We start from the raw sequence: 22,750 nt of genomic DNA, 5'->3' as shown, positions 1-22,750 counted from the left end.
TGAGAGTCATGCAAAGAAGGCAGAAAACAGTAGAGGAACTGAGGTTCTGAGAAGTACTATGAAGGTAAACACTTGTCACAGTACTGTCCACTTTGTTCAGTCTTGTTATTCCTTGAAATTCAGACGCTCTTCTAAGGTCTTCATAGCTCCTCCTCTGCTATACCTCTGAGATTGGTGGGAATTGTTCTCTGTGCTCCTTTGGCAGGAAGGGTAGCACTGTTACTCTGCACAGAATTACAGACTAAATTCAGACTCACACATCTTTTTATCTGTCTTTCCTGGATTCATTAAGTGTTGCCTATTAATGTGTATGTCGTTAAGAGTATAGTTCTTAAACTTTAAAGTGTTTCGGTGGGGTACGTTATTTGATTGTAGGTAAATTCTGTGAGGCATAACTAGATTTACCTAATTTCATTTTAAAGGGAGTGCCTTTTTACAAAGTGCCCTGTCAAAATGAGTCTTACTCTCCAGAACGCATAAGCTCAGACCACATATGAGTCCGTGTGGGATTCCTCAGGTTCCTCTGAATATGTTTTTTCTTGTTGCCATTGCCCTAAATTTCGACACAGAGCTGAACCACACAGACTCTTTAGCCTTCACTAAATCTAATTATTCTCTCTGTGACGGCATCATGCACATTTAGTTCGAAAAGAGCAGAAGACTCCTGCTAATTAGACTAGAGAAGCTTCATGGTATATATTCTGATATATATGCGTGGGTGAGTGAACTTCTAGTCTAAAACATCTCTGGATTGTTCCTTCTGACAAAACTGGTTTGAGATTGGAACCAACAGGATTTTGATGCTGGTAAGGATCTCTAAAATTGAGATGCCAACTATTGACAGTGGCTCCACTACTTCCTAGCTTTGTGACTTGGGTGAGTTAACTTAACCTCTTTGTGCCTTAGTTCTTCCCATCTACAAAATGGATATAGTAATTGTACTTGTTTAGAACCTGATATTACTGTATTAGTATCAAATGTAATGTGCGTATGTGCTTTAGCATAGTATCTGGCACATAGTAAGTTCTCAATAAATGCTAGTTGCTATTATTAATATTATCCCATGTAAAATCTTTGTTCAGCTTATCTTTTACTTTTACGTCCAGGGATACTTTTCCAGAAATGCACAGTTCTTTACCTTGATTTTTGCTTAATAAAAATTGTCAAATGCCAATTTTGAAAGTCTATATGTAAACTAACTTGCTAGGAACAACCATCTGGAACATGATGGGGGATCACCAATCCTTATTTATACAGTTGTAAATATATTTATAAGTGTTTAAAGGAAAATATTTGTATAGTCACTATGTAGACTTATGATTAAATATATGTTCATTTATTCCTCTATCATGTCAGAAACCATAAGGTTTACTTGATAGTTTTGTTCTAACAATTTTAAGAAAACAACTGACAGTAATGTTGTTGCATTCAAGATTGGTTACATGAGGTTCTGAAAGAGGTGAAACTGAACTTGGATATCACATCAGCTTGGTTTTGACAAAAAAAAAAAATTTAGGCCCCATGACTTCTGTAGAAGAAGTAAAGGGGAAAGGAATGTGACTTCTATGGTTGTCTCCCGTAAAAATTGACCTTTTTCTACTGGCATGTGTAAGGTTTATATATGTCCTTTTACATTTAACTTTTTCTTAGAATTCATAAAAATTTTATGGGAACTAAACTCGATTATCAAGATAAAGTTCTTCTTTATTTTCAGATTTCAACTATTGCAGAAAGTGAAGATTCACAGGAGTCCGTGGATAGTGTAACTGATTCCCAAAAACGAAGAGAAATTCTTTCAAGGAGGCCTTCCTACAGGTATGGAATTTGATTGTTTAAAGAATTTAGAATCAAAGATGTCAGTAAGCCCTAAGCCTTAGGTACTTAGAGGTGAAAAAATGTTAGAAGATCGGGCCACCTGGGTGGCTTTGTTGGTTAAATGCCTGCCTTCAGCTCAGGTCCTGATCCCAGGATCCTGGGATTGAGCCCCATGTCAGGCTCCCTGCTTGGCAAGGAGCTTCTCCCTCTGCCTGCCACTCCCCCTGCTTGTGCGCTCGTGTGCACTGGCTCACACTCACACTCGCTCTCACTCACTCGCTCGCGCTCTCTTGACAAATAAATTCTAAAAAGAAAAAAATAGAAAAGATGTCAGAAGACCAATTAGGTGCTCAATTCGGGACCACAGAATTTACTTCTCTTCATCTTGAGGTATTTCTCTCTCTCAGTTGAAGTTTATTGTACAGAATAAGAGAACTTTTTACTCTGCACAGTCCTGGATCAACAGTGATTTTTTTTTTTTCTGCTTCTGTTTTTATAGACTATGCCAGCTGCTGCTTTTTTGTTTAAAAATTTGGAATGTATTTCGTTAAGTTATAGCATTTCTAGTTATTTGTCAGTTCTGACACGATACTATTTATCTGTTTAACAGCACATTTGCAAACCATTTCTTGTGCCATGGTATTTAGTGGCTATTTATTAATTTAGTATTTGTTTCAGGATGATGCTTTGCTGATATCCCCTAATTTGAGGGCACACTACTATAGTTTTTGTGTTTAATTGTGAAGGTTGTCTAGTCTAGGACCTGCCTCGAAGATGTACCAAAATCATTTTCTTAATATGTAGAAATTGGCTCCATGCTAAATACCTCCGGGAAGAGCAATTCCATAAATACTCGTAAGCTTGCTTCAAAGCTCAACAAATTTCAAACTTCTACTATTTCTTCTTCTTATTAGCCTAAGTTATTTCTGTTTTCAAAGGGATGCTTAAAATTTTTTTTTCCACTCAACTACTAAGCTAACCCTTTTCTCTTTTAAAATAAAGGATCCTAAATGAGTATCAACAAACTGACTTTGAATTCTTAAGAAATTTTGATAACAAGTATATGTTGTATGCATTTATGCTCATTTTTTTAATATAGCAAATTTTAGATTTGAACTTTGAAATCTATCTCATGTTAGTTTTTAACACTTTTTTTTTTAAATCCAATGTATTTATTTAATATATTTATCACAAGGGCTCAACCAGAGACTTAATTTAAAAAACAGAAACAAAACAAAAATGACACCACAGCTGAAGATACACAGTCCTAGATAGAAATGAGGAAAAAGACAGACTGTCTAAGGAGAAAATAAAAAGACAACACAAGGAGAGAGGCTGGACAGTCAGGGATCTTGGCTGGAGACCTGCTTTGAGTAGGTTTCTTGTAGATACTTCTTAAAGGCTGTGGGGTTTTTCCAGAGCTCGGCAGCGTGTGTGTTCAAAGGACTATCAATGTTTGGTTCTCCTAGCAGGCTCTGGATGGACAACAGGATGGTCCTGACGTCATATAGGGCTGACCACTTGTCCTTCAGAATGTCCAGGCAGATGTTCCCCTGGGTGTCCACGTTGGGGTGGTAGCAGGGTGTGAGGAATTTCACTGTGGGCGCATTGTAGGGGTAGCCACTGGGGAACTCCAAGGAGAGCTTATACCGCAGGTCTTCATACACTGTGCCAGCTGTTCCGTGGATGGTCCCCACCCATTTGAAAAGGTTGTCTGATTCAGAGAAGGCAGAAATTCCTTTGTCACCGGACATCATGAGGGTCATCAGCTCCTGCTGTAGCCTCTTGCCCACGGGTCCACGGGCGGCGCCCCCGCTGGGCTCGGCTCCTTTGCTGGGCGGTGGCGATGCTGGCGGCAGCTGGGTCGCAGTTCTGGGAGGCCATCCGGGCGGCGCGAGGAGGGAGACAGGAACTCGGAGAGCAAGACCGCAACTGCCAGTTTTTAACACTTTTAATCTTGAAGCAGATCCAACCAGCTTTGGAGACATAAACCTTCTCTGTATATAAATTTCAGGCAAATAGTTGTAAATAAGTTCTGTAAATTCTAGTTGTAGACCTTATAAGAGCTTTAGGACGCCTGGGTGGCTCAGTTAGTTAGGTAGGTGTATGACTCGGACTCTTGATTTCATCAAGAAATCAAGCCCCGAGTCAGACTCCTGCTCAATGTGAAGTCTGCTTGAGATTCTATCTCTCCCCTTCCCTCTGCCCCTTTACCTACTTGTGCTTTTTCTCTCTAAATAAATGAAGTCTTAAAAACATAAAGTAAAATAAAACAAGAGTTTTATGCTGAAAAAGATCTTGTGTTATAACCTGTATCTTAGCAAGGATCATTTAAATAGTAACACCTTAATTCATAATCAGATAGAAGATGCCTGAGACCACACCTGCGTTAGAGAGTTCTGTTCATGAAAGATAATACATCTTCCCTTAAAATCATTAAGTATCATTTTTATTTTAGGCTTACAAATTCTTGATACCTAGCTTTTCTGTCTTGACTATAACAGCATCTTTAACAGAATCCTTATGATACACTTGTGAAGTTGGAGAAATGGGGATTAATTGATACACCCAGCTTTATAGTGATTAAATTATACAGAGAAATTTCTTGAAGGGCTCTCACTTCATCTCCCCTGGCTTGGTATTTTTACCAGCAGTTCAGCTGAAAAACACAGAAGCCATGTTTATCAGATTGCACGTGGCAGAACTTTAAGGGAGAGTGCCCTAACGGATATGAGAATAAGTGCTTTGAAAGATCATAGCCAAGGAAAATTCTGTCAGTTGTTGGTGATAATTATATAATTTCTGAAATTGAGTCTAAAATAAAACCAGTTCTTTAAGTATAAGATTCTGGATTAAGAATTCATTTTTGAAAGATAATTATGCTCTTTAATTATCATTAAGATATACATAGACAGTCTACATTAAGGGAGGGAATTAATCTCACTGCTCAGACCACATCTGGAATATACTGTGAGAGAAAGTGAAATATATGCCCAAGATACAAGAATGACCAAAATGGTCTAGGTCAACAATATTAGATACTAAAAAGAGAAGACAGGATGTGATTACTGGCTTCATGCAAAAGATAAGATTTATTTGTGTGTCTAGAGTACTAGCTTTCAAACTTTTATTTTGACCACAATGCACAGTAAAAGATATATCTTTACATTTTACTCTGTATATACATTATCTACATTCATTTATGGATACACACACACCCACAGGTACACACATATTTCTACCTATATATAGGCATCTGAAGCGAAATATACAGCAGTACTCACCTTTATCATGTATGATGTCCAGCTGTTTTTTTATTTGTTTCACGTTGATTGCAAACATACGTAACTCTTTTCACGGCAATGTATGGGTTGTGAACCATACATAGTTTAGGATAGGTTTGAAAAACATTGCACTGAGGACCAGTACTATTCAAAATGTGGTCCAGAGACCACACTGGCAATCAGAATCTGGTTAGAAGTACAAATTCTTGTGCCACTACCACATATTCTAATGAATTAGAATCTGTGGAGTGAGGACCCGGGAATCTGTTTTGACATGCTCTTCAAGTGCTTCAGTGCTAAAGTTTGAAATGATGTTCTAGAGCAATGATCAGCGTATGCTCCCCGTTGCCCCCCCCCCCAAAAAATTATTTGTTTATTTATTTATTTGAGAAAAAAGAGTGCATGCATGGGAGAAGGGACAGAGGAAAAGAATCTTCAAGCAGAGCCCCAGTGCAGGCCTCCCATGATCCATGAGATCACAACCTGGGCCAAAACCCAGAGTTGATCTTTTGACCAGCTGTCAGTCTATAAGCTGTTGAAAATAGTAGTGTTTCTCATTCGCAAAGAGATAGGGAGAGAAAAATCATCCTTGTGGTAAGAATAGGAGTTTGCTAAATGAAAACAAACAAATGTGAAAAAGAAATGATTAACAAGTCTGAGAAATGAGAGATACAATTAGTGGAATTAAGAAAAATAACAGCCAAAAATAAATAAATAAATAGCAGCCAGTTAGTGGGATAAACAAGATTTGAGTAGCTGATGAGAGAATTGGTAAACTGGAAGGGAACTAAAAAATTACTGAGAATAGAGAACAGAAATAGGGAGAAAATGAGAAAGGTGAAAAGTTATGGGGAATAGAGTGAGGTGTTCCAGGAGAAGAAGCATTTACAGAATTTTCAGAGGGGAAATAGGGCCAAAAGAAATGTTAGAAGAGATAATAGTAGAATACTTTTTACAATTCCAGTAAAGGCAATTAACATGGGTAAATATAAAAGCCAATATTATATTCTTTGCTTTGAAATGCTTTTTTTCCGGTGTGATTGGAAAGACAAATGCATAAAATAATAATTATGACTTTGTTAATGCACACACAGTATATGAAAATGTAATTGTGACTATAGCAGCATAAAGCAGTGGGGTTTGGGTAGACTCTTGAAGCTAAATTATTAATTCATGCTGGTTTGTTAGAAGTTTAAGATGTCAGAAATTACTTGGGTGGGTTTTTTCCCCCCTCTTCTGTGATTATGTCACTCATTTGGAATACAGTAAGGTTTATTATTTTTATTTGTATTCCATTTTAGAATTTTTTCTCCATCCTCCTTGATTTTTTTTTTAATGTGTGAAACATGAACATGGTTCTTTGAAAAGTCAGAATTATACCAAAAAATGCACATGCTCAGAAGTATTCCCTCCCAATTTTTCCTTTTTTAAAACTTCTGTCTTACCAATCCCAGTGGATTAAGCAATCTCATTAACTTTATCTGGTTTATTCTTTCTGAGTTTCTTCTTCAGTAGAACAAATGCATGTATATTATTTTACTTTCTTTCTTATAAAAAAGGTACCATGCTATACCCATTATCTGGATGAACTGTAGTTTATTCAGCCGCTTTCCTATGTAAACCGTTTCCAGTATTTTTCAGCTACAAACAGTGCTACCGTGAATAACCTTATGTATGTATTTTTGTACTGTAGTAAGTATATCTTAAGGATGTATTCCTCGAACTAAGATTGCTGTGTAAAGATGTAGTTTTGTTACATGTCACCAAATTTGTTCCAGAAGGGTTGTGCCAATTTTATACTCAAAATAGTGAGAATGTCTGTTTTCTACAGTTTTGCTAAGAGAATGTATTGTTAAATTTTTTTTTTTTTTTTTTTTTTTTTTTTTACTTTTTACCAGTCTGAGAATTGAAAAGCTTAATCAGGTTTTAGGTATTTATTTATTTACTCATCCATTCATTCATTCATTTATTTATTTTTGCCTAAATTTTTCCGAGTTCTTTATATATCAAGGCTATTGACCCTTTATCTGTAATGTATGTAAACATTTTCTCCTAGTATTGTTAATCATTTTTAACTTTTTTTTTGGTGTTCTTTGCCCTGCAGAAGGATTTTTTTTACTGTAGTCAGTGTTAATAATCTCTGCTTACACCTGTATTTCCAATCACAGCCTTCCTTTTCATTCAGATTAAAGAGAAATTCTTTTTTTTTTTTTTTTTTTTAGTCCTTGTATGAAAGATTTGCATGTAGATCTCTCATCCATGTATGGTCTGTTCTTGTTCTTACATTTTTTTTTTTTTTTAAGATTTTATTTATTTATTTATTTGAAAGAGAGACAGTGAGAGAGAACATGAGTGAGGAGAAGGTCAGAGGGAGAAGCAGACTTCCCATGGAGCTGGGAGCCTGATGTGGGACTCGATCCTGGGACTCCAGGATCATGACCTGAGCCGAAGGCAGTCGTCCAACCAACTGAGCCACCCAGGCGCCCCTTGTTCTTACATTTTAAGCTACTGTCCTGGGCACCTGGGTGGCTCACTTGCTTAAGACTCCAACTCTTGATTTCGGCTCAGGTCATGATCTCAAGGATCACGAGATTGAGCCCTGCGTGGGGCTCCACACTCGGCACTGAGTGTGCTTGTTTCTCTCCCTCTGCTCCTTTCCCCACCCACAGGCCTGCTCGCTCGCTCTCTATCTCTCTCTCTCTCTCTCTCTCACAAATGAATAAATAAATACAGTCTTTTTTAACTGCTGCTGTAAGGATTAGCAGCTTTCTGCCCATTTTCTTTTACTATTATGTATATTTAGCCAGTAAATGTCATTTTCATTTTGATTAATGTAGATTTCTATTTTTCTAGGAAAATTTTGAATGACTTATCTTCAGATGCACCAGGAGTGCCAAGGATTGAAGAAGAGAAGTCTGAAGAGGAGACTTCAGCGCCTGCCATCACCACTGTAACGGTGCCAACTCCAATTTACCAAACTAGCAGCGGACAGTATAGTGAGTAAAAGATATTTCTGCTTTGGAAAATGAGATTTAAAAAAACAAAGCTAATGGCTGCATTCTCCTTAAAGGAATCCTACAAGTGCCAACCTTTTCTCAGTTTTGGATGCCATTATTATATTTCCTTTACTGTTCAGTATGCAAAGTTGTGTAACAGAAGTATTTTCTTTTTTTCCACTCTTTTCTTTTTCATTCTATTTATACATAAATATATTACCATGTATTTTGATACAAGTGAGACCTACATTATTCAGGGTTTTTGTTAGTACTGCTCAAGCATGTTAGTCCTTCAGGTGGTCCTTTGTTTTGTGCAGATGCCAGGAGAGTCTTGGAAGTTTTTTGAACCACTGCTTGAAACTCTAGATTTTAGTCCTTGTGTAATATATGACGCTAATAAAGGAAATACTTCTTCAGATAAGATAGATAACCATTCCATGGTTATGTGTAAGGACAAAAATGGTCTCACTATTCATCTATTTATTAATTCGCCTTCCCTTCTAAAAGTAGCATTTTAAAGTCATATTTAATGTTTTCTGGTGGGGGTTGAGAGGCTTGGTCACAGTCTACCAGGACATTCAGTTACTCTTTTTTAATATAAAATGTAATGTGAATTATGGTAACATAGACAAGGACTGCTGAAATTGGCTCACACAAAGTAAAGGTTTTATTGTGTGTGTGCAAAATTAATCAAAGTCTCTGTTTCTGTCTGATACTTAGGTCTCTCTTCTTATCTTTCACCCAAATCTGTTAACTGTCTTTCCAGTTCTGCTTTTGCTTGATCAGAGGCATTTGTGTGAATGGTATGTTTTTCTATCTGTTCCCAATACCTTTTGACTCCCAGAGTGCCTCTTACATAGGTTTCTTCATTTTGATTTATCCATTAAATCCAGTACTTCCCATTATGTGGTTTTCCCCCTTTTTCCTCCTTACTACAAATCAAATGTACACATTGACACTCCCTTGTTGCATTAATTTTCTAATACCCTGGGGTGGTCTGTGTCAGGAATATGTGTAAAAGTTTGACTCCCAAGTTAATAGTTTTCACAGTACAGCTCAACCTTGGTTTAACCATAACTAATTTGCTTTCTAACTGTATTAAAAGCAGATTCCCAAGTACCAGACTTTTTAGCTCTCCCAAAGCGGAAACTTTGGAAAGTGAGCAGAAGGATGGCATTTTTGACTAACGTTCCTGTCCACTCTGTGCTTACTGGAGTTCAGTCCCCTTTTTCCTTCTTGAGTTCTTTGTTGACAAAGAGAAACAGGTATTATCTCTGGACACCGATGTGTGTATTTTTAGCCCTATATCCAGATAATTTGAGTTACTCCAGATGTATGTATGCTGAGACATTGATACATGAACTTTACTTTTCCCCTGCCTCAAGAGAAACCTGAGGGATACAGTGTATTTCTGTTAGTGACAGTGATTCAGTGATTGTAGGGATTCTTGCTTGCAGGAGAAAGCATGCTCTTTTGGAAATAGGCATATCAGAATCTCAAATAGGGAAATGAAATTAGAAATGTGTATATTTAATTTGATACACCACTCTCTTCCAGGAACTAAAAATTGCTGGTTTTAAAGGTTAATACTTCAGATTTTTTTAAAGCTTTATTACATTATATATATCCCTTATTTACATAGAGCCTTGACAGAATTGATGTAGCATGTTCTTGATTGTCATTAAGAATCATTCTAATGAAAAAAAGTCAATGTAATGACTATTTAAATATATACATCATTATACATTCCTTTTTTTTTAAGATTTTTATTTTATTTTATTTTATTTTTTTTTTTAAGATTTTTATTTATTTATTTGACAGAGATTACAAGTAAGCGGAGAGAGAGGAGGAAGCAGGCTCCCTGCTGAGCAGAGAGCCTGATGTGGGGCTCGATCCCAGGACGCTGGGATCATGACCTGAGCCGAAGGCAGAGGCCTTAACCCACTGAGCCACCCAGGCGCCCCAAGATTTTTATTTTAGAGAGAGACCCAGCAAGAGGGGGAACACAAGCAGGGGGAGTGGGAGAGGGAAAAGCAGGCTCCCCGCTGGGTGGAGAACCCGACACAGGGCTTGATCCCAGGAGACTGGGATTATGACCTGAGCCGAAGGCAGACAATGACTGAGCCCCCAGGTGCCCTATATAGTTCTTAATTTATAATCCTTTTCATCTCTCCCTGGTAGTTAAAAGTTTAGTATATATCCATTCTTTTTCATTCTATTTATACATAAATATATTACCATGTATTTTGATACAAGTGAGACCTACATTATTTATATACTATAGTCAAATGTATATTTACAGATGTATACAATTTAACAACTATATTGTGTTTCACTGTATAAATATAACTTTTAGAAATGAAATCTTGCCATTTGCAACAATGTGGATGGAACTAGAGGGTATTATGCTTAGGGAAATAAGTCAATCAGAGAAAGACAATATCATGTGATCTCCCTGATTTGAGGAAGTTGAGAGGCAACGTGGGGGGTTTGGGGGTAGAAAAAGAATAAATAAAACAAGATGGGATTGGGAGGGAGACAAACCATAAGAGACTTTTAATCTCAAAACAAACTGAGGATTGCCAGGGGGAGGGGTGTAGGGAGAGGGAGATGGGGTTATGGACATTGGGGAGTGTATGTGCTATGGTGAGTGCTGTGAAGTGTGTAAACCTGGCAATTCACAGACCTGTACCCCTGGGGCTAATAATATATTATATGTTAATAAAAAATTAAAAATTAATAAAAATAAAATAAATATAACTTTTATTTAAACATTCCCCCCCTCTTTAATATTCCCTCCCCACCCCCACACACACTGATGAACATTCAAGGCATTTCTGCTGTTTCAGGCACTGTGACAGGAAGATTCTTATATATGTAGTAGGACCTCAGTTGGATAGGATCCAAAGAGTGGAACTGTTGAATCAAAGCACATCCTGCCCAGTTTCCCTTCCCAGTGCCTGCACCAGTTTGTATTCCTTCCATAAACTGGTTATTTTTTTTTACATTTTAAATGCTGTCAGTAGTTTTATCTATTACTTGGTTTACTATTCCTGATAGTCTTATTTGAGAAATTCTCTTCTAAGGTAGAAACATATGTGTCTATCATTTTGAACTTGAATTTTTTGTTTCACTAAATACAAGTGTAACCCATGATGTTTTCCTCTTTACTTTGGCTATTCAGAATCTTAGCTAAGTTCATGTTTAATTGTATTCTCTTCTAGATTTTCTGGTAGAATCTCTGTGGTTAGAGACATCAGTTACTTGACTTCTCGCTTCCTCTTGTTTTAATGAATTTAGTTTTATTGAAAGACCTCTCAAATCCTTTTGGAATTATAAAGTATATAAATATGTGTTATAGGGAAAAACACATCTGATAGGATCAGACTTGCGTTTTCAGAATACTTTCACCTACGTGATCTCATTTAATTTTTATAGTTGTATTTAGTGCCTAGAACCAGGTATTTTTATTTTTATAGAAGAGATAACAGATTCAAGTAACAATTTAGTGATAGAATCTGGACTAGAACCCAGGTCTGATTTCTAGTTTCCTACTTCTTTTCTCCCTTGAGTTTATTGTTACATAACCAAGAAGAAAGCTATGTATGTTAAGGGCAGTAGAATTTGCTTATTAACTCTATATGAGAAATTGTGTTTTAATTCTGTTAACCTTCTGATTCCTTCAAGTTACCTGCAACATTAATCTCAGAATAGTTCTTATATATTCCTTTTTAGTTGTCAAAGATAAGTAAAACTTATGGGAATGGCTAAAGTGAATAGATTGTATATGCCAGTATCTTAATTTCCATAGGTATCATTTGTCATTTGTAAACCAAATCATACTTACTTACTGTTACTATTTCTTGACCAAACAGTAGATAATCCATTTTCTTTATATAGGCGACTCAGGATATTAGTTGCCTAGAGCTGGCTAACAAATGATCCCAAATAATTCCCTTCTAACAGACCAAAAAAAAAGGAACTTGAGTAAGTCGCAAGTTTGTTGACTTATTTCGTTAAAATCCATTATGCAATTTTATATGTAATATTGTGATTTTTAGGCCTCTTTCCAGAAAACTTTTAATAGGGAGAGTGTCTAGAGAGGATCCAACTGCCTATCTTGATTGTAGTATCTGAAGGACTGCTTCATTCAAAAAAAATAATAACCTACTTCTTTCTGTTAACTTTTTCCATGTATTGTAGGATAAAGTTGAATTCATTTTTTTAATAAAGTGAAATATCTTTTAGTGTGAGCCAAAGTAGATTACTTCATAACTGGTGAATGATGTATGGTTAATTAGTGAATAATCAAAGGATCCTGTATGAGAATGCATGGATATGTAATTTACAGTTTATGCATTGGTAGCTCAGTTGGAGAACAGAATGCACTACTGAACTGTTTTTATTTAATTATGCATTAAAAATAACCATTTATTGGGCGCCTATTACTGCCCATTTCTGTGCTAAGTATGTGAAAGTAGAGAAGAAAAATCACATTTCCTGCCTTCAAGAAATTTATTTGCTAGTGGAGCAGCAAATATCAAACAGTTAAAATATGGCCTAAGTAAGACTAGAATAAAGGAAGTATGGATCACAGTGTGGTACCTCTTCTGAACCAAACAACTTTGGAAGGAATTTAACATCTTCTCATTTATTTTTTTTTAAATTGTTAATGGGTATTACTGTAAATTATAATACATAGAGTGCATTTGTATTATAGCAATTGGATGTGGGTTTCCAGAGCAGAAAGTTACCTGAGTATACGAAATCTTCTTGCTAGTGTTATTTGTTACAATAATTTCTCCTCAGTTATTTCTTACACATTATTCTACTTTGAATTTAGTGTGTTGTAAGTCTTACATGGCATTAATTAAACTGATAACAATAAAATCCATTGGGTTTTAGTTGCCATTACCCAGGGAGGAGCAATACAACTGGCTAACAATGGTACCGATGGGGTACAGGGCCTGCAAACATTAACCATGACCAATGCAGCCGCCACTCAGCCGGGTACTACCATTCTACAGTATGCACAGACCACGGATGGACAGCAGATCTTAGTGCCCAGCAACCAAGTCGTCGTTCAAGGTGAGAGAATTCAGAATTCACAAGTGTGGTAAATTCTTTGAAAGGTTAAAACTTTTTTATAAACTCAGAAAAAGTAAGTATGATACTGCCAAGCACTATGAAAATGCAGTTAATTTTTTAAATTATAGATAATGTTCTCCATGAACTCTTCCATTATTCCAGTTGGACCCAAATGTCATGGCATAAAAACAACTGTCTTCTCTTTTAAAAATATAACATCTTTAACACTTTCAGCATTTGGGGATAGGAGAATCAGGGTAGGTTGCAGGGCACGACAGTGAAATCAGGAGTTAGAAAAGCTAGATTCTGGATCTAACTGCATAGATTTGCTATGTGATCTTGAGTAAGAATCACCTCTCTGTGCCTTTTTTTTTTTTTTTAAACATGTCAAATAAAGAGTTATACTAAATCACTGGTGAGAATCTCTAAAGGTTCTGGCCGCCTGACTGGCTCAGTTGGTGCATGCAACTCTTGATCTTGGGGCTGAATTCAAGTCTTACATTAGGTATAGAGCTTACTTTAAAAAAGAAATCTTTAAAGGTTCAAAATTCTGTTTTTCGGATTTTTGCTCAAAAAATTTACAGCCTCATTTCTAAGATCATCATTTTATTTCAGATGAAAACAGTATGTTCTGAAAAGTCTTATACCAGTGTGCATGTCTACTGGTCTATGGAGAAAAAGTAGTAGTTAAATCCTTGATGAACTATTGAAATAGCGTTTTTTCTGTTTTTATTTATTTATTTATTTTTCTTGCTTTAGGAATCTTTATGGATAGGAGTTGACCATTTTTCTTTGAATCCATTTGAATATTTTAAGAATATAATTTATGCCAGATTGAAATTTGCATATTGAGGAAATAATGTTAAAATCTGTATCTAAAAGTATTTTTATTAATAATAATATATTTTGCCTCTGTTAAATAATGACCATTGTACCCCTTCAGCATGGATGATAATTTTTGAATAATCCTAAAACACCAACTAGAGAGTCATCGTTTACTTTTAAAGGCCCTAATGTATTTACAGAACATATTCTGTTACTAAACAAATAATATTTGAAGAAGATAATATTTTGTTTATTAATGGGAGTAAAACACCTTTTCACTTTACATGCAGGTACTCAAAAATTGTAAAGCAGGATGTCAGTGAATTTGAATTCTGAACGTCAGTTTGAAGATGGTAACATGTTTAGTATATAAATCTTTTCCACTCAAACCACACATTTTAATTGATATTAATAACAAAAATGGATAATTTATAAAGACCTTCAAATTCTCTCAGATAATTTTAGGTTCCTTATTTTTAGTAGGGCATATTACTAAGCTGTTTTTAGAAGCAGTTTGACAGATAATGATTGTGTTTCTTTTTACAAGTGATGGATCATTTAGAAAAAACTTCAGTTTATTTAGCAATTAGCATTTACATTAAAACAAGTAATATAATTGACATCAAGTGGTACACTTTTTCATACTTTCAGTTTTGTTTCAATTAGAAATTTATAATAGTTGACCATAATGCTTTATTTTCTCTCCCATTTTGCTATTTTATGAAAAATCATGGTCGTTTTTATGTCGTGGCAAGAGTCTACTTGAAATTTTTTAATATGAATTTACCAATATCAAAGGAAGACATTGAGGAGTATACTCTATCTAGGAAGATCATCCAAGCTGTGCCCTACTTACTTTTAGACTTAAGGTTGGTAAGCATGTTAACAACAGAATAGAACTACATTCCAATGAGAGATAAATACAAGACCCGGCAGACCTAGGTTAAGGCTCTTTCACCCAAGTGTCTATACTAATAAATATATTAAATTGAAAATTATTTGTCAGTAATGACCCAAAGAGTGCTGATTCTTTCAGCGTTTTAGTTAGAATCATGTTCCTTTTTTTCCCTTTTCAATCCAAAGTATATGTTTAAATTGATGATTGACACATGTAGTTTTACTGAGTCATGCTTCTGTGTCTTATGCCATATTCACTGTTTTTCTTTTCAGCTGCCTCTGGAGATGTACAGACATACCAGATTCGCACAGCGCCCACCAGCACCATCGCCCCTGGAGTTGTTATGGCGTCCTCCCCAGCACTTCCTACACAGCCTGCGGAAGAAGCAGCACGAAAGAGAGAGGTTCGCCTAATGAAGAACAGGTACATCCATTGCATTTACTTAGATTGTGGTAGGTCATGTCATCTTCAGATTCTGTCAGACATGAATTTGATAATTGATTGGATCTTTGCAATGAATTTTTTTCTGGTAGAATTGATGGATTTGTTAAAACTTTTTTAATAAGCTGCACTTATGAAATGGCTAATGGGGTTATGGGTCAAATCTTTATTTTGTTAAGATTTTACTTATTTATTTGACAGCACAAGCAGGGGGAGAGGGAGAGGGAGAAGCAGCCACACCCCCTCACTTAAGCAGGGAGCCCGATGTGGGGCTCAATCCCAGAACCCCAGGATCATGACCTGAGCTGAAGGCAGATACTTAACCCACGGATCCCCCAGGAGCCCCATGGGTCAATCTGTAATCATAGTTTTCTTTTGTGTAATTATTCCATGAAAGATTTAATACACAACTCTTACATTTTCACTATGCTCTAACCAGCAGCCTAGATTATTTAAATACTGTTTCTTTTCATGAATAGTATTGCTCAAGAAGATCAAGAGTTTCAGGTATGTATATTAATATCAAATATTTCATTTATGTTAAGTTTATTTAAAAGAAAGGAAATATGATGGCCAGTTCATGTTTTAATTAATATTATCTTCACTCAAATTTGACAAGTTAGTACCTAAAGAGTCATCAAAAATAGATTAAATCTAAGATTACCTTGTTATTAGACAAAATCTTAAAATAGAGTTAGTCTTCAACAATGAAAATGCTACACAACAAAATGTATGAAGTGTGGGTAAAGTAATTCTCATAATGTAAATTTACAGCTGTAAATGGTTTTGTCATCTAAAAAATTAGTAAGGGGCGCCTGGTTGGGTGAGTAGGTTAAACATCCGACTCTTATCTTGGCTCAGGTCATGAGCTCAGGGTTGTGTGATGGAGCCCCAGGTTGGGCTTCTAAAACTGGGTGTGGAGCCTGCTTAAGATTTTCTCTTTCTCTCTTTCTTTCCTCTCTCTGCCCCTCCCCCCCCAAAAAACAATAAAATGTTTTTATTGTATTTACTTTAGTATTTTTATTTAGTTTAGGATCTAAATATTTAGCTGAGGATTTAAAATGGAAATGACCTAAAACAAACTATAGAAAATGAAAATAAAGTTTTATAAAGATAAAATTTGAAATTGGTGAAATATTCTTGCTCCCCCTTTTTTTTTTTTAAGATTGTATTTATTTATTTGACAGGCAGTGATCACAAGTAGGCAGAGAGGCAGGCAATGGGTGGAGGAAAGCAGGCTCCCTGCAGAGCAGAGAGCCCGATGTGGGGCTCTATCCCAGGATCCTGAGGTCATGACCTGAGCCGAAGGCAGAGGCTTAACCCACTGAGCCACCCAGGTGCCCTTCCTCTGTTCTTGACCCCAAGATTTTTCAAACACTGCCATAAAGTAAAAGAAACATAGGGATTGAATTTAGACAGTCTGGATTCAGGTCCTGGATCTACTCTACTTGCTGTGACTTTGGAAGAACATACTAACCCCCTTTAAACCTCCTTTTTCTTCTTCGAAAAAAAGATTCTGCCACCCATCCAAATGGCTGTTCTAAGGGACAGATATCATTCCTCTCAAAGCACTTTAACTGTAGTGCTTTATCGAAGTGTTTGTTTTTATGAAGTTTCATATTTCCACTCAGCTCAACCTCTTTTGTCCCTAAAATACCTAGCTGTTATAGAGTATCAGTAAATGACATCTGAGCTCTGGGAAATGGCAGGACTTTTTCTGGAATATTAGTTGTGCTCTATCAATCCAAGATTTTCCTTAGGTGTAGTAATAATAATAAACAGAAGCATCAAAAGCTGCATTCATTTAAATGTATTCTAAATTATACATTAAATTCTGTATTTAAATCTTTTCAGCTTTAAAATGTTTGTGAAGAAATGTTTAACCCTTTCTAAAATTAGAAGCAAGTCCGATTAAGAAGTCTTAAGTAAAGGCCAGGTTTTAAAACTTAAGACAGTAGCGCTTACTAAATAAACCAGTTCTAGGCAAGACACAGCAAAGCAATCAGATGGGGGAAAAAAAAAAACCTTCTTGATTATAAAAACAGCAGAAGGACTTTATGCTGTGTCCTTGTAGTTGCCTCTGTGGGACAGAAACCTCCCCCCTGCACCTTTTTATTTAAAGATTTATCTAGCCATTTCAGAGAGTGAGTGCAAGTGCGGAAGGGGCAGATGGAGAAGATTTTCAAGCAGACTTCCTGTGACGCGAGATTGTGACCTGAGCTGAAACCTAGAGTCTGTGACTCAACCACACACAAGTGCCCCATAGACATTTCCCCTTATACAGAAAAGACCAACAGGTGGTGTAGTTGGTGGGTGAGGAGGCAGCCCTATGGCTTCTTGTCAGCTCTGTTGTATGGAGCAGAGAGCTGCCCATTTATGAACACTTGTTCATTTGTCTAGCAAACCAAATTTCCTTTTTTCTTTATTTTTTTAGTTTATGTATCCCCCCCCACCCCTATACTTATATTCCAAGTTAGGGACAGGGCTCACAAAGCTACAGTTCCTAACAACCTTTGCTGGTCTGAAATCTTTAGCATGGTCTCTTTAATAAAATACTTTTGCTTGGATTTAGTTTTAAGGAGACTTCCCGTTGACTCTGCTGTAGTTCCCTTTACCCTTTATTCCCACGTTACTACTGCTTCCTCTTTCCAACTTCCATTCATTAGAATCTGGCCTCTATGCTCACCATAGTACTCTTAATATCTTTAAAAAATACAGATTCGCACTTGGCAATCTGGTATTCTCTTTTCATTTCACTTTACTTTTGTGGAATATTTGACACTTTTTTTTAAATTTTATGTATTCATTTGATAGACACAGTGAGAGAGGGAACACAAGCAGGGGGAATGGGAGAGGGAGAAGCAGGCCTCCCGTGGAGCAAGGAGCCTGATGATGGGGCTCGATCCCAGGACTCTGGGATCATGACCTGAGCCAAAGGCAGATGCTTAATGACTGAGCACCCAGGTACCCCATATTTGACACTTTTGACTTATTCTCCTGAACTCTGATTTATTCATCTGGTTTTCCGACTACTTTTGAAGTTTTCCCTTAGAATGTTCATTCATAACCATGTATTTCAGGCATCAGCTATATGCTGACACCTTCTAATTCTAAATGCTGGCTTTGACCTTTTTCCTAAGATACTATTTACTAAAGGCCAGTGATGCTAGACATCACACGTAGTTTCTTTACATATTTTATATTGCCTACGATGAGGGAGAAGCCTATCTCCCTTTTACAGAGGTGCTATAGTTCAGATTGAAGTTAAGTATCTTGCCAAAGGTCACACCTTTAAAGAATTAGGTACAGGGCTGCCTGGCTGGCTCAGGCAGTAGAGCCTATGACTCTTGATCTTGGGGTTATGAGTTTGAGCCCCACATTGTAGATGCTACTTAAAAATAAAATCTTTCAAATTTTCGTTTAAATTGGTAGACCCAAGGCTTGAGCTTGTGTCTGGGGGCAAAGCCCTGTCTACATGTTAATTCTGAGATCTCAGTATACAGCTCTCTCCTGCTGTACTTCTCAAACCAGAGCTTATGATAGTATGCTAGAGATAATGTAGCCCCAAACATGGAATGCTCTCCTCGAATGTTTATCTTGCTCAAAAATTAGAAATATTTTTAAGGTAAGAGACTTAAAAGAAGTTCACACCAGCAGTGGTTGCTTTGGGCTGTGTCCCCAGAATTTCCTCTTCCATTAGGGGTACACTTCAGTAGAAAAATTAGGGGATCACTCTCCTCCTGAACATACTCACTAGGATGAATGTCCCTTATATGTACCTCAAACACAGCCTATCTTAAACTGAAATTTGATGAAAAAAGTTATGATCCCCCAATTCTACACTGTTCAGATTACCATTTACTCAGAAATGAAGTGATAAGTGGTCTAAAAGAAAGGATAGACAGTTGTTATTTTAATTTTTGTTGCTGTAGTAACAACATAAACCTCAAAATCTGTGTCTTAGAACAACAAAATTTCTTCCTCACGTTACATCTGACAGCTGCAAGCCAGCTGCTGTGTCTCTCTTCCACATGCTCCCAGCTACAGGAGGAGCACCTTTTTTGAGACATGTCATTTTTGTAGCAAAGGAAAAAGGGCAGTGTTTCTTTAAATCCTCTGCTTGTTGGTGATGAACATCATGTCCACTTACATACCACTGGCCAAAGTACAGACAAGGAGAAGCCCAGTGTCAGTGGAGTGGGAACGTGTGCTCTTCCCATGGGAAAGGTGGAATAAAAAATTACGGAATTAATGCAGTCTACATCCTTGTCTTACAATTTTAGAATGCAGTATTTTAATAGATTTCCTGAAGGCAAAATAATAGATGTAAATGTTAGGTGGGTTTGACTGTACAAAAACATAAAACCTCTGTTTAGCTAAGAAAAAGATAAAGTAGCAAAGCAAATGACAAGCTAGAAATGTTTAACAAGTCAGAAGACTAATAATGAGTTAAGAATATAAATAGACAGATTCATACATACTTGGCTTCCCATTAAGTATAGTTTATTTACATATATATTTAACTCTAGTATACATTTAAAATAGTTACAAAATTGCTAACTTATATACCTGTGAGAAACAAATTTACCAAATACAATACAGTATTTATGTATGGTTTCTTATCGTTTTTTAGCCTTAAAGTACCAGTGAAAGTACTGTTTTCCAAGCTGTTTAGGTCTGTTCCTCCCCCCCACCCCGAGAAGATTAAGATTATATCACACACGTGTAGTATGAAATATTCATCACCATCTTCATTCAATACTGGGATTGCATGTAGTTTACTATAAAAAGTATAAAAGTTCTATAGTTCTTTTGGTTTTGACAGATGTATGGTGCCATGTTTCTACCCTTACAGTGCCTTACCAAACTGTCCCACCACCCTAGAATGAATCTCTTTGATACCCCATGGGTAGTCTGCTTCTGCCCCCTTTCCCGGACTTTGGAAGCACTGAAATGTTTTCTGTCCTTGGGATTTTGCCTTTTCCAGAATCTCATATAATCAGAAACATACAGTATATGTAGCCTTTAGGGTTTGGCTTCTTTCACTTAGCAAAATGCATTCAAGATTTATTGATAGTGTTACATGGATCATTATTTGGTTTTATCCCTAGTATTTCATTGTACACATATCCTGTGGTTTATTTGTCTGTTGACCTTGATGTTCATCATAGTTTCCAGTTTGGGAGGATTATGAATGAAGTTGCTATAAACATACACAGGAGTTAGTATGAACTTTCAGTTCACTTGAATAAATCGTAGCAGTGGGCTGGGCAGGTAGAATGGTAAGCGTCTATTTAACTTTATAAGAAATGGCCAAATTGTTTTCCAGAGTGGCTGATGTTACAGTTTATGTTTTACATTTAGGTCTGTGATCCCTTTTGAGTTAACTTTTATATAAGATGTGAGGTGTGTCATGGTTCATATTTTTTGTGTATGGATATATATTTGCTTCAGCATATTTGTTAAAAAGATTATTGAATTGCCATTGCACTTTTGTAAAAATCATTTAACCATATTTGTGTGCGTATGTTTCTGGCTAGCTTGTTTCATGGGTCTTTGTGTGTGTCCTTGAGCCAGTACTGTGCTGTCTTGATTACTGCAGCATCTTAGTAAGCTTCAAATCTGACAGGATGAGTCCACCAACTTTGCTCTTTTGCAAAATTGTTTTGGCTGTTCTGGTTCCTTTGCATTTTCATATGAATTTTAGAATTGGTATGTTGATGTCTATAAGAAAGTTTTCTGGGATTTAGATTAGGGTTTTGTTGAGTTTATAAATCAAATTGAGGAGAATTAATATCTTAAAAGAATATTGAGTATTCCATTCTGGGAACACGATGTTCTTTCCATTTTTTAGCATATAGATTCTGTACATTTTTTTGTTAGATTTATATCTAAACACTTCTGGGCTTTTGGTTGTGGTTTTCTTGGGTGGTGGAGGGGACTATTTAATAGGAATTTCATTCCTGATATTGAGAATTTGTGGCCTTTCTCTCTCTCACTTGGTCTGGCTAGTTTAAAAATTGTTTCAAACAGACTGTGTGGATTTGACCCATGGGTCATAGATGGCTAAACCTTGTCTAACCCACGTAAAAGACCAGACAAAAAACCAAGACCTAACTATATGCTATTTATAAGAATCTCATTTCAAATATCAAGCAAATATCAAGCTTGATATCAAATACCAAGCATAGATAAATGAGAAGGTAGGGAGTAGAAGAGGATAGAGCAGGCAGACAGCAATCAAAAGGAAGCCGGAACCTTGTCGGGGTAAAACAAAAAAGGAGAATATGTAAAGATAAAAGGATTGTTTCTCTAAAAAGCATAGTAATTTTACATGTATATGCTCCTAACAGAGCTCTAACATAAATGAGGCCAAATATGATGAAACTAAACAGAATTGAGTAGTTGAAAACTTCCGGGCAACCCTCGCAGGTCCCCTCCCTCTCCGGGAGCTTTGTACTATCACTTCACCATTGCTCAGTAAACCTTGCTTTGCTGCCCACCAAAAAAAGAAAACTTCAGCATTCTTTTCTGAATGATGAAAGAAGATAGACAGCCTGAATGACAGTCCACCAACTCTACCTATTGGGCATTTTAATGACACTTGTTAATTTAAGAGAATAGAAATACTAGAATATGCGCTTGGCCCATAAAGCATCCAGGAAATCCCCAGTTGTGTGGAAATTATATATCAAACATTTCTAAGTCTGTAGATCAAAAAGGATGTTTCAAAGGAAGTATCTTTAACTAAGTGCAAATTGAAATACGACAGAAATTTGTGGGAGTTCAGTCAGTGCTTAGAGGGAAATTTATACCATTAAATACTTAATGTTAGAAAACAAAGTCTTAAATCAGTCATCTGTCAGGGGTTAGCAAACTATACCTCATTGTCTGTTTTTTATAAATAACGTTTTACTGGAACATAGCCGTGCTCATTCAGTTATGTGTTATTTAAGGCTGCTTTCATGCTACAATAGCAGTAGTTGTGACAGAGCCCATTTGGCCTGAGAAGCCAAACATATTTACCAAAAACAAGTTTGCCAACCTAACTTCCATCTTAAGAAACTAGAAAAAGAAGAGCAAATTAAAATTAATAAAACTGTGGGAGCGTGGAGGCTCAGTTGGTTGAGTGTCTGCCTTCAGCTCAGGTCATAATCCCAGGGTTCTGGAGTCAGGTCCCACATCGGGCTCCCTAGTCAGTGGGGAGCCTGCTACTCCCTTGCCCTCTGCCTGCCACTCCCCTACCTTTTCTCTCTGTCAAATAAATAAAATCTTTTAAAAATAAATAAATAGGGGCGCCTGGGTGGCTCAGTGGGTTAAAGCCTCTGCCTTCGGCTCCGGTCGTGGTCTCAGGGTCCTGGGATCAAGCCCCGAATCAGGCTCTCTGCTCAGCAGGGAGCCTG

The 22,750-nt window shown here is 36.6% G+C and overlaps 3 protein-coding genes across 30 annotated transcripts in view; 1 reads left to right on the top strand and 2 right to left on the bottom strand.

Moving 5' to 3' along the window:
• PLEKHM3 (pleckstrin homology domain containing M3) overlaps positions 1-22,750 on the bottom strand; it is a 1,279,556-nt gene that overhangs the window by 872,793 nt on the left and 384,013 nt on the right. The window lies entirely within an intron of this gene.
• Positions 1-22,750, bottom strand: part of METTL21A (methyltransferase 21A, HSPA lysine) — a 59,019-nt gene that overhangs the window by 11,199 nt on the left and 25,070 nt on the right. For 5 of the 13 annotated variants that reach the window (XM_082690045.1, XM_082690043.1, XM_082690042.1 and 2 more), the window contains exon 5: positions 2,948-3,812. The exons of 2 other annotated variants lie outside the window; for them this stretch is intronic. In XM_082690045.1, coding sequence (XP_082546171.1) covers positions 3,159-3,812 — 654 coding nt within the window. In that variant the 3' untranslated portion in view covers positions 2,948-3,158. Of the gene's footprint in view, positions 1-142; positions 225-2,935; positions 3,813-22,750 lie in introns of those variants that run through there. 6 more of the 13 variants (XM_082690040.1, XM_082690026.1, XM_082690037.1 and 3 more) reach the window with 4 other exon arrangements.
• The window catches only part of CREB1 (cAMP responsive element binding protein 1), a 62,923-nt gene that overhangs the window by 29,528 nt on the left and 10,645 nt on the right, over positions 1-22,750 (top strand). For 14 of the 16 annotated variants that reach the window (XR_014300434.1, XR_014300435.1, XR_014300436.1 and 11 more), the window contains 4 exons: positions 1,715-1,815; positions 7,953-8,095; positions 13,001-13,183; positions 15,179-15,329. Coding sequence is in view for 8 of the 16 variants with exons in the window: in XM_082690055.1 (XP_082546181.1) it covers positions 1,715-1,815; positions 7,953-8,095; positions 13,001-13,183; positions 15,179-15,329 (578 nt within the window). In the remaining 8 variants the exon portion in view is untranslated. Of the gene's footprint in view, positions 1-1,714; positions 1,816-7,952; positions 8,096-13,000; positions 13,184-13,586; positions 14,362-15,178; positions 15,330-22,750 lie in introns of those variants that run through there. The other 2 variants (XR_014300441.1, XM_082690052.1) reach the window with 1 other exon arrangement.

Source organism: Mustela nivalis (assembly GCF_964662115.1).
Source record: "Mustela nivalis genome assembly, chromosome: 11".
In the NCBI taxonomy this organism is placed as follows: domain Eukaryota; kingdom Metazoa; phylum Chordata; class Mammalia; order Carnivora; family Mustelidae; genus Mustela; species Mustela nivalis.
This window is presented reverse-complemented; position numbering and strand designations above follow the sequence as displayed.